Source organism: Esox lucius, chromosome 5 (genome assembly GCF_011004845.1).
Source record: "Esox lucius isolate fEsoLuc1 chromosome 5, fEsoLuc1.pri, whole genome shotgun sequence".
NCBI classification, from domain to species: domain Eukaryota; kingdom Metazoa; phylum Chordata; class Actinopteri; order Esociformes; family Esocidae; genus Esox; species Esox lucius.
The window spans coordinates 29,936,365-29,955,834 of NC_047573.1; the positions used below are offsets into that span (position 1 = coordinate 29,936,365).

Genomic DNA, 19,470 nt, shown 5'->3' on the forward strand with positions numbered 1-19,470 from the left:
AGATCGATTCCAGGTCATGTTTGACTTTTTCAGTGCAAACAATACTGTTTTTTGTTGTTTAAATAAATCATTTTATTCAGTGTATCTCATGTCAATCTTGCCTTAATAACACAAAACATTAGAAAGGATGCATAATTTAAAAATGCATGCTGGAAAGGCAAGAAGAATGTGGGATATGAACAGGATATTCTGTTCTCCGTTCACAAAGGGCACGCCTAACCCCTGAGTCATGTAGCGTACTACGGAAATAATTCTACATAAACATTAAACGTGTTATCTATTCCTGACCAGAGTTGAAAAGCCTGGAATGAACTGTTTTTCAGTCCAATTTGACAAAAGCCTTGAATGCTTCAGAATGCCTTGATTTGCCATCACTACAGATATGGAGTTGATGAATACAACTACAAGTAATATCAGTAAAATGTGGCAATGGCAGTGGACCGGAGATAACGCGCTGTTTACCGGATTCCAGTATCGCGTCTATTAACTTTTTAAAATCCTCTTCGTTTTTCAGATTGACAGAGCCTAACGTCGTTCGACCCAAGATGCAAAATGACGGCTTCGGCGCTGTTGTCCTTGCTGATGAGATGCAGCAGTATGGGGTCTAGGTCGAAGAACCGAGCACTCGGTGAGCAATAAGTCTCTGCCATTCGCATCATGACATTTCGGCACATTGATGAGACCACAATAAGAACAGCAGGTTCTTGGTGGTTCAGCAACTCGTCTACATCTTTCCAGCAGCCTCCGGGCAGGCATTAGAGGACTTGTAGATGGAATCGTCGTCACTACCGGAGAAGAAAGGGCCGTTTGCAGGAGAGTCAACCGGCAGCAATTACAGTGGGGAGAACAAGTATTTGATATACTGTCGATTTTGCAGGTTTTCCCACTTACAAAGCATGTAGAAGTCTGTAATTTTTTATCATAGGTACTTTTCAATTGTGAGTGACGGAATCTAAAACAGAAAATCACACTGTATGATTTTTAAGTAATTAATTTGCATTTTATTGCATGACATAGGTATTTGATACATCAGAAAAGCAGAACAAGAATATTTGGTACAGAAACCTTTGTTTGCAATTACAGAGATTATACGTTTCCTGTAGTTCTTGACCAGGTTTGCACACACTGCAGCAGGGATTTTGGCCCACTCCTCCATACAGACTTTCAGCTCCCTCCAAAGATTTTCTACTGGGTTCAAGTCTGGAGACTGGCTAGGCCACTCCAGGACCTGGAGATGCTTCTTACGGAGCCACTCCTTAGTTGCCCTGGCTGTGTGTTTCGGGTCGTTGACATGCTGGAAGACCCAGCCACAATCCATCTTCAATGCTCTTACTGAGGGAAGGAGGTTGTTGGTCAAGATCTCGCGATACATGGCCCCATCTATCCTCCCCTCAATACGGTGCAGTCGTCCTGTCCCCTTTGCAGAAAAGCATCCCCAAAGAATAATGCTTCCACCTCCATGCTTCACGGTTGGGATGGTGTTCTTGGGGTTGTACTCATCCTTCTTCCTCCAAACACGGCGAGTGGAGTTTAGACCAAAAAGCTCTATTTTTGTGTCATCAGACTACATGACCTTCTCCCATTCCTCCTCTGGATCATCCAGATGATCATTGGCAAACTTCAGACGGGCCTGGACATGCACTGGCTTGAGCAGGGGGACCTTGCGTGCGCTGCAGGATTTTAATCCAGGACGGCGTAGTGTGTTACAAATGGTTTTCTTTGAGACTGTGGTCCCAGCTCTCTTCAGATCATTGACCAGGTCCTGCCGTGTAGTTCTGGGCTGATCCCTCACTTTCCTCATGATCATTGATGCCCCACGAGGTGAGATTTTGCATGGAGCCCCAGACCGAGGGAGATTGACCGTCATCTTGAACTTCTTCCATTTTCTAATAATTGCGCCAACAGTTGTTGCCCTCTCACCAAGCTGCTTGCCTATTCTCCTGTAGCCCATCCCAGGTCTACAATTTTATCCCTGATGTCCTTACACAGCTCTCTGGTCTTGGCCATTGTGGAGAGGTTGGAGTCTGTTTGATTGAGTGTGTGGACAGGTGTCTTTTATACAGGTAACAAGTTCAAACAGGTGCAGTCAATACAGGTAATGAGTGGAGAACAGGAGGACTTCTTAAAGAAAAACTAACAGATCTGTGAGAGCCGGAATTCTTACTGGTTGGTAGGTGATCAAATACTTATGCCATGCAATAAAATGCAAAATAATTATTTTTAAATCATACAATGTGATTTTCTGGATTTTTGTTTTAGATTCCGTCCCTCACAGTTGAAGTGTACTTATGATAAAAATGACAGACCTCTACATGCTTTGTAAGTAGGAAAACCTGCAAAATCTGCAGTGTTTCAAATACTTGTTCTCCCCACTGTACGTTAATTGGCTCGCCTAAGTGTTGGCCGCCTCAATCTCCTCCAGGACTCGAAAACTGTTTCCCAGTCGTACCACCTCTGTGGCTTTCGATAGAAAGCGCCTTCTGGAACCCTTTGTTCCTTAGTCAACAATCCACATCTCTGGAGGCAGCACAGACAGAGTGGAACGGGCATTGGTCCTGGGTTTTTATCCTAACCCACGGCAGGTATCTTCCAGGAGGACCGATGCAGCCCAAGGTCTCACCAAAACTGGATGTCCGGGACTTGGATTTCCAAGCCAGAGACAGGATGTCGTCGTTATCCATGTGTCGAACTGTATGCTTGTTTATGTTTAGATAACGAAACGGCTAATTTCTAACACATGCCGGAAAATGCAACCATTATTAAATCAAGGAGTTTTCTGTCCTCCCTGATCTGGTGCAGCACAGACGCCTCCTGTTCAGTCACTCTCTGGCTCAGTTGTTGGCAGGAGGCGCATCCCTCCATGGCTTCCTAGCACCGAGGCCAACAAGCCGGTAGGACAATATATAAACGGATGTAAAAACAAGTCTACGATGAATACAGCAATAAATGTTAAATAAAACAAAATAAAATCTAGCTATGCCCTATAGTGAAAAGAAAAATCTATGCAAAGTTTCCTGTCTTCAAAGCCCTCGTGCTTTCGTGCTGCAAATTCAATAAGAAATGCAAGTAATAATTTCCCCAAACAGCAGACATTGATGAATTACAAGAGAGGACACACACATGGACCAAATTAGGTCCCAGTTTAAGACAAATACAGAAACATAGGCAGACAATGGGCCTTTTATTTAAAAATCAATGCATGCAGTGTTTAAAATGACAATGATGACTGGTCCCATTCACCTGTCAGTCAACTCTCTCCACCATTTTAGTGTAAGAATGTCTCATTGAGTGTTCATATTAATTTATGCACAATCTGTTCCAATTGGTTTGATTGACACCTCATGACATGGCAAATTGACAACTATATCATGCTATATTTTATGATATCGGTCATCTCAAATCACTCTATAACCACAGTCAATAAATCATGTCAACAAGGCCTCCTTGTAAAGCTATCAAAACATTCATACAGGCAGACTGATAGATGTCACTTAATAGGTGTCAGTATCTTTACAGATGTTCCACTATAAACATAGAACCCAGGATAGAGTGGCTTAGTGAATGTGGTTTGGACTCTGTGGAGGAGGGTCATTGTTTCAGAGACACTGTAGAAGAACAGAGTCCCTGCCCTGTGGTCCAGATACACTCCTACTCTGGAGGAGCAGGGAACAGGGATATCAGTCCTGTTATTATTGTGGTAGAAACAACATCTATATTTAGAACAGTATAACATCCAAGACTGATTATTACCACCAAACCAACACTTATTGCCACTTCCTTTCCTGCTAATCCCTTTATATGAGACAGCTACACCAACACTGTTCCCACTCCACTCTACCTCCCAGTAAAAGGTTTCAGACAGACCCTCTCTACTCAACACCTGTTTGCAGGAAGTAAATCTGTCTGGATGGACATGATAGGAAGTGACCTCATCACTCCATGTCACCTTTTTGTTCCCCTCAGACAGACACAGGAACTGATATGCTGTATTGGGGTCCAATGTCAGCTGGCAGGAGTCTGGAAAGATACAAAAATAGTGACAATGTGTGTGTTTCATATTTAAAGGGGATAGACAAAATAACGGTAACACCTAACAATATATTAATATTACAGACGTAATAAGAAGTAAGGCCACGCTTTGCCTTCAGAACAGCTCCAATACTTCCTATTAATGCTGTCACACAAGTTCTGAGCTGTTTCTAATGGTATTTTGCACCATTCAGCAGGAAGAAAATTCTCTAATGATTCAGTGATGATTCAGTGATGTTCAGATATGGTGATATGGGAGGCCATGGAAGGTGTTCAACGTCCTCCTAGTTCATGAAATGTCAGTTGGCTGCGACCACCATGCCTCTTTTCTGATGCAATTTGTCCATGTTTGGCATATGCTGTCTTAATTTCTGAGACTCTTTTCCTTGGCACATCGAATAGTTTTGCATGTTTTTGTGATTGGTGCAACTGAACTTCTGGCACAGACTATTTGGCCACTTTGGAACTGGGTTAGATGCTAATTGTTTAATTGGACTAATTGTCTGACCTCTTTAAGGCTGACACATTTGTACCGCTAATTGTCAATTAACCTAATGTGACTTTGCAGCTGTGTTGGTATGTGTAATTTAGTTTAAAGTAACATTCCTTCTCCATGTGGTGTTTCCGTTATTTTGTCTCTCCATAGTATTTATTTATGTGCAGTAATGTGCTTCACCAATCAATACATACAATGGCATAAAGTGCATTCTGAATATATTTAGACTACTTCACTTTTTCCAGATTGCGACCAGCCATATTCTAAAATGTAGTCAATTCTAACACACAATACCGCATAAAAAACTGAAATATCTGTGCAATCTGAATGGGCTGCAGGTACCACCTCATGCTGCCAGCAGTGACAAGGACACTAGCAAAACTAGAGAATATTCAGTCAGGAAGGATAAGGAGAGAGACATTGTTCCTCTCTCCAAAACCATTCACTTTTTGGAGGTTATCTTGCTGTTGCCTCTCCAGTGCACCTGTTGTCACTTTAATTAGCACCAAAACAGGTGACATTGATTCACATTTGCTTATGCTTCTTAAGTGGACGGATTGATATCCCTGATGAATTGACTTGGTGTTATATTGTGATGATTACGTGTTCCCTTATATTTGAGCAGTGTATATAAAAAACATGACAGTTACTATGAGAAGAACACATATGTACACTAACCTAAAGGATTATTAGGAACACCTGTTCAATTTCTCATTAAAGCAATTATCTAATCAACCAATCACATGGCAGTTGCTTCAATGCATTTAGGGGTGTGGTCCTGGTCAAGACAATCTCCTGAACTCCAAACTGAATGTCAGAATGGGAAAGAAAGGTGATTTAAGCAATTTTGAGCGTGGCATGGTTGTTGGTGCCAGACGGGCCGGTCTGAGTATTTTACAATCTGCTCAGTTACTGGGATTTTCACGCACAACCATTTCTATGGTTTACAAAGAATGGTGTGAAAAGGGAAAAACATCCAGTATGCGGCAGTCCTGTGGGCGAAAATGCCTTGTTGATGCTAGAGGTCAGAGGAGAATGGGCCGACTGATTCAAGCTGATAGAAGAGCAACTTTGACTGAAATAACAACGTTACAACCGAGGTATGCAGCAAAGCATTTGTGAAGCCACAACACGCACAACCTTGAGGCAGATGGGCTACAACAGCAGAAGACCCCACCGGGTATCACTCATCTCCACTACAAATAGGAAAAAGAGGCTACAATTTGCACGAGCTCAATATTGGACAGTTGAAGACTGGAAGAATGTTGCCTGGTCTGATGAATCTTGATTTCTGTTGAGACATTCAGATGGTAGAGTCAGAATTTGGCGTAAACAGAATGAGAACATGGATCCATCATGCCTTGTTACCACTGTGCAGGCTGGTAGTGGTGGTGTAATGGTGTGGGGGATGTTTTCTTGGCACACTTTAGGCCCATTAGCGCCAATTGGGCATTGTTTAAATGCCACGGCCTACCTGAGCATTGTTTTTGACCATCCCTTTATGACCACCATGTACCCATCCTCTGATGGCTACTTCCAGCAGGATAATGCACCATGTCACGAACCTTGAATCATTTCAAATTGGTTTCTTGAACATGACAATGAGTTCACTGTACTGAAATGGCCCCCACAGTCACCAGATCTCAACCCAATAGAGCATCTTTGGGATGTGGTGGAACGGGAGCTCCGTGCCCTGGATGTGCATCCCACAAATCTCCATCAACTGCAAGATGCTATCCTATCAATAGGATAAATATGATCAACCATCCTACTGGATGGTTGATTTATCTTCAGCTATGTCTGAGGTCCCCCATTAACCAAGCCCAGCCCAGCTTAGTTTTGATCAATATCTGATTACTACCAGTGTGCTATGGTGAGAAATCTCAGAGATCTCCACTCCATAACAATAAAGATTTCACTAGCGCTATTGAAATCATTCCTCCTCCAGCCTCTTCCTCTTCTCATCCATGTCTGCTTTCCTCCAGTTTCCTGTTCCTCCTACTACTACTTCTGACTTGACAAAAGTTGTGCTTTTGCATGTGTCAAAGATGTCAGACAATGACATCTAAGCGCTTAGAAATGTGTATGTCCCATCGTATTTGAGACCTTAGAAGGTGTAGCTTACATGTTTCTAGAATGTTTTGATGACAGCGTATTCTATATGCAACATGTCTGTGTTACCCACCCATGTAAGTCAAATATTACAAGAATCTAGTAATCTTGTATGCATTTTTAATATTATATTATTAATATTATATTATTCATAACCGCTTGTTATACAGACTTTTATAATGTCCTGCCAACTACTATTGATTGCATTATAGCACTCAGTGTCATAAGTAGCAGATGTTATAAGCATTCAATGTTATAAAAAGTACTGTTTGATGATCAAATGAATTTGTCCAACCTTTCCCAGATATCTTGTCCATTTCCTTCTTGCATAAATCTTGTAGTTGATCTGTCAGTTCAGACACTAATTTCTTTACATTCTCAAAGAACATGTGTGGATTGACAGTGATGCTGGGTAAGACCTCAGATCCAGATGAGACACAGAGAGACTGGAAACTCTACAGAAAGAGAGAAACAATGAGGAGATTTTGAGAAAGACAAAAAGGGATTTTAGTTTAAGCCCATTTCAGTTGGAAACAGGTCAACGGCTAGCCATTTTAGTATTGTAAGGTACGTTTAGTGATATTACCTGGAGAAAATGTATGTGATCCTCAGTCTGTGAGAGCTGCTTCAACACAACATCTCTCATCCTCAGCTCAGAGACCTCCTGCTTCAGTTGTTCCAAGAGTCCTTCAGCCCGACTCACTTCAGCCTTCTCCTGAGCTCTGATCAGCTCCTTCAACTCAGAGCGTCTTTTCTCAATGTAGCAGATCAGCTCAGTAAAGATCCTCTCACTGTCCTCCACTGCTGCCTGTGCAGAGTGCTGTTAGGACACAGAAAGAGAAGGGGGTCCAATTTAACAAACTCATTGACTCAGCTCTCACCAGGACCACAAACAATTTCTACATGTAAATGTACAGGGCTGCTTGAAAGTATGTAAACCTTTTTATAGATCATTTTTAGTTTTCACTATGGAATATGTATTAATTCAGAAATATTTATTTTCTGAAATAGGTTTATGTTTACCAATTCCATTTGTTGGTTGAGAGTAAATGTCTGTAGTATTAAAAACAAAATACAATTTGAGCAACTGAAATAGCTAATTCTATCAAATAGTAGGTGCAGAGACAAAATTCTCTTGGCACAATTAGCAGTTTATTTGCAAGTAGAGAGATACACACAGAAACAACGTCAGAAAGATCTCTGAGGTAACTAGAGAATCAACAATACTTATACAACTGAGGTGGGACTAAGAATCTGCATATTCATCCTGTAAAGACAACATTAGTAGGTAAGTAGAATCAAGTTGGTAAATCACTGGGTACCAAATGAACCAATCAAACGAGGAATCTGTAGGAAAGAGTTTGGGCAGGACTCTGATGAAGAGATATGTAACCTGGTCAGTTTGCGTTACACATACTGGTGAATTCAAAACACACCAAGTGGATGACAATCTACAATATCCCTAAGATCAGGTAAATGACAAATCAAACGTAACATCTGGAGATTTGCAGACCTCCATTGCTTCATCTCAGATTACTGTGCATGCTTCAGCAATGAGAATAACGCTAAATAAAAATAAAATTAGTGTGCCGGTTGCTAAAAGTAAGCATCTTCACTTTGCAAGAGACCACCTGATCCAATCCAAAATGGTAATTTTTGGTCAAAATCAAAACCGCTTTGTTTGTCAAAACTCAAACACTGCCTATCAGCAAAATAACCTTATCCCAACAGTCAAGCATGGTGGAGGGAATGTCAAGATTTGGAGCAAAAATCCCTCAAAAAAAGATGTCAGAGACTAATTACTGTTTGTTGGAGACATTTACTCTAAGAAATCCCTGCTAATGTACAGTGGATATAAAAAGTCTACACACCCCTGTTAAAATGCCACATGTTTGTGATGTAAAAGAATGAGACAAAGATAAATCATGTCAGAACATTTTCCACTTTTAATGTGACCTATAATGTGAACAATTCAATTGAAAAACCAACTGAAATCTTCAAGGGGGAAAAATGAAAAATAAAAACCTTACAATAACCTGGTTGAATAACTGGGGATGTGGCTGTGTTCAGAATTAACCAATCACATTAAAACTCATGTTAAATAGAATTCATTACACACCTGCCATCATTTAAAGTGACTCCCTGTTTGAATAAATTTATCACAAATAAAGTTCAGCTGTTCTAGTAGCATTTTCCTGAAATGTTCTCAGTTGCATCACAGAGCAAAAGCCATGGTCCACAGATTTCTTCCAAAGAATCAGAGGGATCTCATTGTTGAAAGATATCAGTCAGGAGATGGGTACAAAATAATTTCCAAAGCATTAGATATACCATGGAACACAGTGAAGACAGTCATCATCAAGTGGAGAAAATATGGCACAACAGAGACATTAACATGAACTGGACGTCCCTCCAAAATTGATTAAAAGATTAAAAGAAAACTGGTCAGGGAGGCTTCCAAGAGGTCTGCAGCAACTTTAAAGGAACTGCAGGAATTTCTGGCAAGTACTGGCTGTGTGCTACATGTGACAACAATCTCCCGTATTCTTCATATGAATGGGCTATGGGGTAGAGTGGCAATACGGAAGCCTTTTCTTACAAAGAGAAACATCCAAGCCCGGCCAAAAGCATGTGGGAAGATTTTATGGTCTGATGAAACCACGGTTGAACTTTTTGGCCATAATTCCAAAAGGTATTTTTGGCGCAAAAACAACACTGCACATCACTCAAAGAACACTATACCCACAGTGAAGCATGGTGGTGGCAGCATCATGCTTTGGGGCAGTTTTGCTACAGCTGGAACCGGGGCCTTGGTCAGGGTGGAGGGAATTATGAACAGTTCCAAATACCAGGCAATTTTGGCCAAACCCTTCAGGCGTCCGTTAGAAAGCTAAAGTTGAAGAGGAAGTTCACCTTTCAGCACGACAACGACCCAAAGCACACATCCAAATCCACAAAAGCATGGCTTCACCAGAAGAAGATTAATGTTTTGGAATGGCCCAGCCTGAGCCCAGACCTGAATCCAATTAAACATTGGTGGGGTGATCTGAAGAGGGCTTTGCACAGGAAATGTCCTTGCAATCTGACAGATTTGGAGCACTTTTCCAAAAGAGTGGGCAAATATTGTCACGTCAAGATGTGCCATGCTAATAGACTACTACCCAAAAGGACTGAGTGCTGTGATAAAATCAAAAGGTGCTTCAACAAAGTATTAATTTAAGGGTTGTTGTGGAAATTATTGAACTGCCCATCTGTATAATTCATCAGGGCATCTATTGTCTGTTAATTGGGCAAGAGAATTTTGTCTCAGTCCCTCAAAGATTTCCGTTTATTTTCAATTAAATTGTTCACGTTATGGGTCACATTAAAGGTGGAAAAAGTTATGACATGATGTATCTTTGTCTCATTCTTTTACAACACAAGAACCTGGCATTTTAAAAGGGGTGTGTAGACTTTTTATATCCACTGTAGGTGACACAAGCCACAAGAGTTTTTTTTAAATGAATCACTTTGTTGAATAAACTAATATATCTTATATTTTAGCTGCTGTCCTTAATTTACCTTACTAATTAGGGTTTAGATAGGGATTTTTTAAAAATTATTTGACCCCCTTTCGCCTTCAGAACTGCCTTAATTCTACCTGGCATTGATTCAACAAGGTGCTGAAAGCATTCTTTAGAAATGTTGGCCCATATTGATAGGATAGCATCTTGCAGTTGATGGAGATTTGTGGGATGCACATCCAGGGCACGAAGCTCCCGATCCACCACATCCCAAAGATGCTCTATTGGGTTGAGATCTGGTGACTGTGGGGGCCATTTCAGTACAGTGAACTCATTGTCATGTTCAAGAAACCAATTTGAAATGATTCGAGCATTGTGACATGGTGCATTATCCTGCTGGAAGTAGCCATCAGAGGATGGGTACATGGTGGTCATAAAGGGATGTTCAGAAACAATGCTCAGGTAGGCTGTGGCATTTAAAAGATGCCCAATTGGCGCTAAGGGGCCTAAAGTGTGCCAAGAAAACATCCCCCACACCATTTCACCACCACTACCAGCCTGCACAGTGGTAACAAGGCATGATGGATCTATGTTCTCATTCTGTTTACGCCTAATTCTGACTCTACCATCTGAATGTCTCAACAGAAATCGAGATTCATCAGACCAGGCAACATTCTTCCAGTCTTCAACTGTCCAATTTTGAGCTCGTACAAATTGTAGCCTCTTTTTCCTATTTGTAGTGGAGATGAGTGGTACCCGGTGGGGTCTTCTGCTGTTGTAGCCCATCTGCCTCAAGGTTTTGCGTATTGTGGCTTCAAAAATGCTTTGCTGCATACCTCGGTTGTAACGAGTGGTTATTTCAGTCAAAGTTGCTCTTCTATCAGCTTGAATCAGTCGGCCCATTCTCCTCTGACCTCTAGCATCAACAAGACATTTTCGCCCACAGGACTGCCGCATACTGGATGTTTTTCCCTTTTCACACCATTCTTTGTAAACCCTAGAAATGAAAATCCCTGTAACTGAGTAGATGTGAAATACTTAGACCAGCCCGTCTTGCACCAACAACCATGCTACACTCAAAATTGCTTAAATCACCTTTCTTTCCCATTCTGACATTCAGTTTGGAGTTCAGGAGATTGTCTTGACCAGGACCACACCCCTAAATGCATTGAAGCAACTGGCATGTGATTGGTTGATTAGATAATTGCATTAATGAGAAATTGAACAGGTGTTCCTAATAATCCTTTAGGTGAGTGTATATGTACACAGCAGTCCCAACACTCACTTTGAGAGAGTCCATAGCCTGTCTCAGCTCCTGAATCTTCTTCTCTCTTTCCTGGATCTTTCTCAGGGATTTCAGACATTTCTCCCGATATTGTTTCTACAGAAAAATAAATCATATATAAATATAACTAACCATTTATAATATAGTTTTCTGTTTTTAATTGTTTTGATTCTCATTAGTTTCAATGCTAGAGACTGAAGATAGTCGACAGCATGTGTGGGAGTCTAGGAAGATATTATTGTTTTGTAGATTTATTGAGCCTCAACATGTCGAGACTTCTGGGAAAACCTAAGAAGCAGACATGAAAGACCAGACTATGACTTTGGAGTTTCACAGCCCAAAAATGCATGGTGGGTGGGCCAGCATATATTTGTGTTGGTACAATTGTAAGCCCTTAAATCCTATAATGTAATTACAATTAAAAGCATTGGCTAAACAGCGGTACAGTCACAATAAAATAAAGGAAATAAATAATACTAAGTACACAGAAAGGGAGAAAACAGACACTCTGGTCTAATTATCAAATTTAAAAATAGAAGAAAAAAATCATCCTAAGTTAAGTACCGATTACCTCATGAAAATGTTCTAGTCCATCCGTGTTGTAGCTGCTATGTTAGACTAAAAGACATCCATTATAATGAGGCATATTAACAAACTCACAAAACACTATGTTATATCCAACTGTGGAGTGCATATCTTACCTGTTTCTCAGTCCTTTCTAATGAAGCTGTGACTGTATTATGACCTTTATGTTCTTCCATTGTACATTGATAACAGATACACTGCTGATCAGTACGACAGTACACCTCCAGTAGTTTGTCATGATGAGAACAGATCTTCTCCTGCAGTTGTTTGGAGGCTTGGACCAACTTGTGCTTTTTAAAGGAAGGAGATTCATAGTGAGGCTCAAGGTGAGTCTCACAGTAAGAGGCCAGACACACCAGACAGGACTTGACAGCTTTGCGTTTTCTCCCAGTGCAGGAATCACACTCCACATCTCCGGGTCCAGCATAATAATGATCAGGAGGAGAAGCTTGGAGTCTTGTCTTCTTCAGATTCTCCACCAATTCAGCCAGGATGGTGTTCCTGTTTAGAACAGGTCTTGGTATGAAGGTCTGTCTGCACTGGGGGCAGCTGTAGATTCCCTTGATATCTTCTTGATCCAAACAGGCTTTAATACAGCTCATACAGTAACTGTGTCCACAGGGAATAGTAACTGGATCCTTCAGTAGATATAAACAGATTGAACAAATGATTGAGTCCAATGCCTCTGCCATTTTTCACACACATGCAAACAGGGCAAATGAACTAGATTTTAGTTTTGTTTTCCTGGAACTATTTGTTCAGAGAAGGAGTGGCTTGATTTCCATCTGTGACTTCCTGGTTCTTTGGTGAACTCAATCACCAGATATCAGGTCTGGCCAGTAGAGGGCATGATTGTTCTATCACGCCCAGACTGTGAATGTTCTCATACTGTAGTTCTCTGTGATCCTCAAGACCTGAATCATAATCTCTCCCCATTTCAGTACAATATCCCAGAATAATTTGGAGAATGTTCAACAAGTGGGGCCAGAGTGACAGAAAGTGAATGCAGGTCAAACAAATAAAGATCTCCCAACTTTACTGCAGCTTTGTCTGTATAACAGGACTGTGACAGGGCCTGGATTGGATCCAATTGACCCAAGTAAGATAAGACACTATAAAGCTCCATAAACTGTCCATCAATATACATTTAATTCAAGGTGCATAGTTAATTCTTTTTTTCAAGCCTCACTTCCATCTCTCTGGAATCTACTGCACCCTTCCTCCTCCACATTAAGAATCTGTTCTGCTATTCACATCCAGTTAATCCTCACTGCCCCCACAGTAGGGATTGGAACCAAAACACAAAATATAATACAATGTACTTTTGTCACTATTGGCAATTTAAAAGACCTGATCAATAACAAATGTACTCTTGTTTGTAACTACTTCATGAGATGTGCCTGTTTATTGTAGTTCTGTCATGTTGTCCCGTTGTTGTCTTTGTCTAATCATGTCTGTCTCCTGTTGTATTGTTTTATATTGTCTGCTACCAGGTCTATGTTGTTACCATGAATGCTGTTATCATGACGTGTTGTCTTACGCTCGTTCCTTTAATGAAACAGGGCGTGTCTGTCCTCTGTTAATAGAAGACACATTGTTCAGTATACTTTCATGTCCGTCTAATATCATCTATATGCATGCTTTTGCAACTACATTAAAACCCCTGCTATCTAACCACTGTGCACTCAGGTTTACCACTGGTGATAGTTACTGTATACTAATCACTGTATACTAAATGAACATGTGGGTTGGGCCTCTTTTTCTGTGAGATGTGAGAGACATGCTCTCTTGTTTGTATACAAAACATTAAATTACCTCCATATGTATCATCTTTAATTTCCACTAGACTAATTTTCACAGATGTGGATTACATTAACGACTCCATTGGTCTCCACAATGTTAGGTACCACTGCTTTCAGTTGCTTCGCTACTTATCTATGGAACAAACTCCAGATCAAACTTAGACAAAGTGAAATACTCTGGTGTCCCTTGGCTATTTTAAAAAGAAACCAGGCAAGCCTAGTTCAGCGGGCCCGCAATAGAAATCTTTACCATATCAAGATTCAAACCCTCATCACCAAGGTGAAAGGCTGTCTCGTTAACCACAGTATAGCCTCTTGTTTATACTGACACCCGGCTTCTGCATATCCTGAACAAATCCTGTTTTGCCACTGGCCGTTTTAATTGTTAATTGGCCAATCGTGAATGACATTGATACAGTTAAACTGACTAACGTTTCTTACTAAGTTTACCTCCACCACAAATAGCATCTATGTATGCCATTTGCCACTGTCCGTTTTAACAGCGTATTAGCCAGTAATAAGCTTTACCGGTATCTACTAACTTACTGAAATAGTCATAAGAATTGAGCAATTGCTAGCGAGTATGCCAAAGCTATTTCATTTCAAAGCATAAAAACATATTTTTTTCTTTCATGACAAAACAACATACTTTTTTCTTTCATTCGTGAATTACATTTATACAGTAACTATCAATAAAGGCGATGATAACAAACTTTTTCATCAAGTGAAAAGACGAGAGAATCATGGAATCCACCAGAAATAATTAATATATGTTGTTGGTCTCAATAGATTCGAACTTAGGTTTTCCACATGAGAGGCACTGTCTTTAACCACTAAACCACAGCATTACTCATTTCAGCAGTCGCTAGACTCCATTGAGGATTGTGTTAAACTGACTAACGTTTCTTATTACCATAACGTCTGTGAACTGTATTGCTTTGCCACTGGCCGTTTTAACAGCTTATTAGTCAGTAACAGGCTTACTAGTATCTACTAACTTCCTACGAATAAGCAGAAGAATCGAACAATTTCTAGTGAGGCTGAAGATGAACAGTGTTTGTCAATCCTGACCCAAAACACATGCATGGATGATTACTTTGAAAATCCCCCAGAAACAATCGCAATATAATTGTAAACTGTTTTATTTCAAGCTTACTATAATGTCAATACTAACGTGGAAAAGCGTGGTCATTGTATAACTATGACAGAGACCCATGTGTATGTAAAATGCCATGATAGTGGTGCATTCCTTTGGAAAAAAGAATTTGTTACTGTAAATTGTGTTTTTTTCGAAAACATCACTCCTGACAATATCCCTAGGATTAATGTGATAGAATTTTGTAACTGCATTGTTTAGGAACTTTGCAATCGTTGCACTGTAAGGGTTAGCGATTAACTAGTTCTTTGTTCCTTGTTGTTAGCTGGCTTTGGTTGGTTATTAGCTGGCTCCAGTTAGCTGCATGCTAGCTTCAGTCAAGTGTTTGTCAGTTCCAGGTAGCACTTCGCTAACTTACTCAGCCATGTTTTATTTGTGTTAACATGAAGTTAATTTGTTAAACTATCACTATCTAGCCTACTTTATAAATAATGTTTTCAATGTGATTACATTATGAATAGTTTATATCACTTAGGCTTTTGTTCATGCAAAGAACTAGGTATTGTACATGAATAGATGTCCTGTATCAACATGAACAAATTACACTACACTCTGTTTGTTAATTCATTTATAAACCATTAATAAAGTAAGGGTTATCATTGTTAACCGTTTGTTCATGTCTTGTTCATCATTGTTCATCAATGTTCGTTCAAGGTAACTACTGCATTTGTTAATGGTTGTTCATGTACCCTTATCGGAAAGGGTTACCAAAGTAGGATTGTTGATATATATATATTTTTTTAGGAAACATTTGTTGTGAAAAAACAATAAAGAAAATATAATGCTTTTGTTAAGGTATTTAAAAGCATTTGACAGACTGAATTACATCTTTTTGACAGTATTTGACAAACTAAAGGACATCTTTATGACAAGTCCAAATTGTACCACTGTACTTGAGGTCAGAAGAATTTTTATGACACGGTTATGAATGTATTTGACAGTGTTAACAACGCGTCAACACATTTTTATGACAAGTCCAAATTGTGCCACTTTACTTGAGGTCAAGAAAAATATTCTATATTATAAAAAATATTCTATATAAATATTCTGTTATAACGGTCTCATGACAACCAATGTCAAAACCAACCAGATATGACAGTTGTATTTAATGCTAACACATAAAGCTAAATTGTTTCTTCAAGTTTGATTATCAGGCCTGCTATGACATGTTTATGACAGGTTATGACTAACTGCGCCACAGCATGGTTTGGCGTTTGCTCCGTAGCCGACTGGAAGGCCCTGCAACGGGTGGTGGAAACCGCCCAGCACATCACTGGTACCCTACTACTGGCCATTGTGTGTTGCATCATCAGGGATCCTTCACATCCATGCCACAAACTGCCCTCCTTCCATCAGGCAGGTGGTACAGGTCTCTTCAATCCCACACCAGCAGGCTCAGGAACACTTTCTTTCCATCTACTGTAACCCTGCTGAACTCTGTGACCCATCACTGACTACACCCACCCTTTGTACTACTGGACACTGAAACTGCCTTGCCAAGTCTGAAGTTAATGTCAAGTTGTCATAACAAAGAAATTGACAGGTTGTGTTGACTCAGTTAAGGTCAAGTTGTCATAACAAAGACCTCCCAAACAATATCAATCTTGCATAAAAAAGACATACTTATATCACTCAATAAAATGCAAATCAATTTATAACATTTTTGACATGCATTTTTCTGGATTTTTTTGTTGTTATTCTGTCACTCACTGTTCAAATAAACCTACCATTAAAATTATAGACTGATAATTTCTTTGTCAAACATACTTTTTTCCATCACTGTATGTTGTATATGTAGTAGAAGGAAGAACCCACATGGTGATAGTCTTTAACGTTAATTAAACATGCTGTGTCCCATGAGGACTGAATTTGAATCCAATATAGTCATAGCCAATAAAAGAGGGTAATACAGCTAAAGCGAGTTCATTCCCCAGAATTAATTAGATGTCCTATTTTAAATGCTGAACTGAGTTTGGTAAAATTATATAGTTTCTTTCTGTTTGTGTTTACTAATGATAACTGAGATAGTACTTGTGTTTTAAAACCGGCACCTGATCCTAGTTAATAGAGTTTAAATTCTACAATGGGAAACTGACGATTAACAAATAAGGTGTTGATGTAGGAGTGTTTAACACCCTATACATCTACACAGGTATAATTGATTATCAACGTGTTGGTGAAAGTCATGTCCCGCTGTTGAGAACTGTATGTATTGCAGGGAAAAAGAACAAAGTTGTCACAGTGATCTACGACAAGCCACACTACATACCTCTTAGTAAGAGTCAGTTCGATGAGATCTGTATTGAAGTAAAATCTGATGAAAACCAGCTGGTTTCATTCATAGTAGGAAAGATGATTGCAAAATTACACTTCAGACCCATCAAACAATCTTTTAGACTATAAAATGCGGCCTCAGAAACCCTACAATGATCCTCAAAGATATGTTGAATACTACACAACACAGGCCGGTAACAGTTTACCGGGGTATCATGGTAGCACTGCAATGTATGGGGCCGGTCTAGGGGGCCTTTTCCGAGGTCTTTTCCGGATGGCAATACCTTTGTTGAAGCGTAGGTTCTCAATAGCAAAACCAAATTGCAGTGAGGAATATAGTTGGCGATGTTGTCAGCAGTGTTATGTCATGACAAACAAAACAGCAGGATGGATCTGGATTGATGGTTATGACCTGAGGTGTTATAAAGAGACCACCTGGTAGGTGGAGCCTACCAAAAAGTAAAAAATGCAAGAATGAGACAACAACAAGTGCCACAGTAAAAAGAAAACATACACACTCAAAGGGAACACCGCAAGGTTGATTAAGAGCATATTTTAGGAAGATGGCACTCCTACACCGTATGTCTGGCGAATGAATGAAAACAGAGTTGGATTTATTCACAGTTCCTTTCACATCTTTTGAGAAAAATTGAAATTGAAATATCGACCCTATCAGCAATATCAGACACAGAACCTCTGGAGTTCTTTATTGCAGGAAATGGCGAAGACTACGTCAAAACAATACTTGTACCTACTGTTGTCCCTACGTGTAGAAGTCAATAAAATTGACGGAACTAATATTGATGCCGGAGCATGTGTTGGGGTTTTCAACCACCCGATAGCCATTTTCACATTGTCTCCTTGGGTGATCGTTTAATTAGCCAGTGTAGAAACAAATACCCCAACAGAGCTGTTATAGAGAGCATTCTGAATTATGGATGTGATACATTAAAGACACAGTTTTCAGCTGGTTTGTTTTACAAGGATGCTGCAGGTCACATGGATGTTACGGACCCTGCAGGCGAGAATGATGGACTCACCAAAAGGGCAGCCTATTCGGCGGATAGTACAACATTTGAAATGATTGGCCCTGTTCATAGCGATATCTTCTTACAAGAGAAACTCATGTTAAACTGCGTGGACATAAATGTTAGGATGGTCCGCGGTAAAGATGAGTTCTGTCTTATGGAGGCAGGGGATGTGCGTTATCAAAAATCTATTTAATTTCAAACAGGAGTTTATGGCTACGTATGTAAACAGTCAGCAATTTCCTAGCAAACCATTCCAACCAAATTACACAACAGGGTCAGCAGTGCATGAATTTTACCAATTGGTCTTAGCTTCAGGAAAACACCTAAAAGACCAAGCCTTGGCTATTGACAGGTCGGTCTTCTTACAAGGCTATGCCTTTTATGCATTCAACTGTGTGCCGGATGAGGAATGTGGGCAGCACATATCCTTGATCAAGTCATGGAATGTACGACTTGAGATGAGGTTCTGCCACACACAATTAATTGGTTGTTTATAAAAAAATGTACTCCATTATCTAAGTGTCAAACCGGTGACAAGTCATGGTTGACTACTATTAGGAAAACAGCATGGAAATTAATACCACAGAGTTGACCGATGTGGTGAACCAATTTTTGTCTAGGACTCATTTCTATGGTGTGCTGGCATTCGACCAACTACATAGTGGACCAGTCCAGGATGTTGCATCAATGATGATTGTTAACACATTCAAGCATTCAACCCCGGGGAGCACTGGCTGGCTATTTACATCAGGAATGATGGCGTTGGAAGGTTTTATGACAGTTTTGGAAACCCCCCAGATTTTACGTATTTTCCCAAGTCAATCAGTGCATTTCTGCAAACCTGTGAGAATGTGGAATACAGTTCAAAACAAGTACAGGACATAGTTTCAACCACGTGTGGACAACATTGTGTGTTCTTTCTCTATCTGATGACAAGAGGTCAGAGTTATAAAGATGCTATGTCTTTTTATATTGATTTATTTTCATACCACTATTATTTAAGACAAAACATACACTTTGACAATGAATCACAATTGATAAAAAAAATAATAAAGCATACAATAAAAACACATTAAAATGGAAGCCATTTTGTGGGGTCTGTGGTAGGGGGTACAAAGAAAGCCTTGGTTGGTTGATAACCAGTTTCTGGGGGAGTGGCTAAATCATTCATTGTGTCGCCAGACGTTTGTTTATACA

At 39.9% G+C, this 19,470-nt stretch overlaps 1 protein-coding gene across 3 annotated transcripts in view; it reads right to left on the reverse strand.

The window, feature by feature from the left end:
- Positions 1-3,011: 3,011 nt before the first annotated feature.
- The window catches only part of LOC105028469 (E3 ubiquitin/ISG15 ligase TRIM25-like), a 61,547-nt gene continuing 45,088 nt past the window's right edge, over positions 3,012-19,470 (reverse strand). Inside the window, exons 1-5 of one of the 3 annotated variants that reach the window (XM_034292145.1) lie at positions 12,127-12,947; positions 11,426-11,521; positions 7,224-7,457; positions 6,933-7,092; positions 3,029-4,017 (exon numbers count right to left, since the gene is read on the reverse strand). In XM_034292145.1, coding sequence (XP_034148036.1) covers positions 3,488-4,017; positions 6,933-7,092; positions 7,224-7,457; positions 11,426-11,521; positions 12,127-12,702 — 1,596 coding nt within the window. In that variant the 5' untranslated portion in view covers positions 12,703-12,947 and the 3' untranslated portion in view covers positions 3,029-3,487. Of the gene's footprint in view, positions 4,018-6,932; positions 7,093-7,223; positions 7,458-11,425; positions 11,522-12,126; positions 12,953-19,470 lie in introns of those variants that run through there. The other 2 variants (XM_034292146.1, XM_029119673.2) reach the window with 2 other exon arrangements.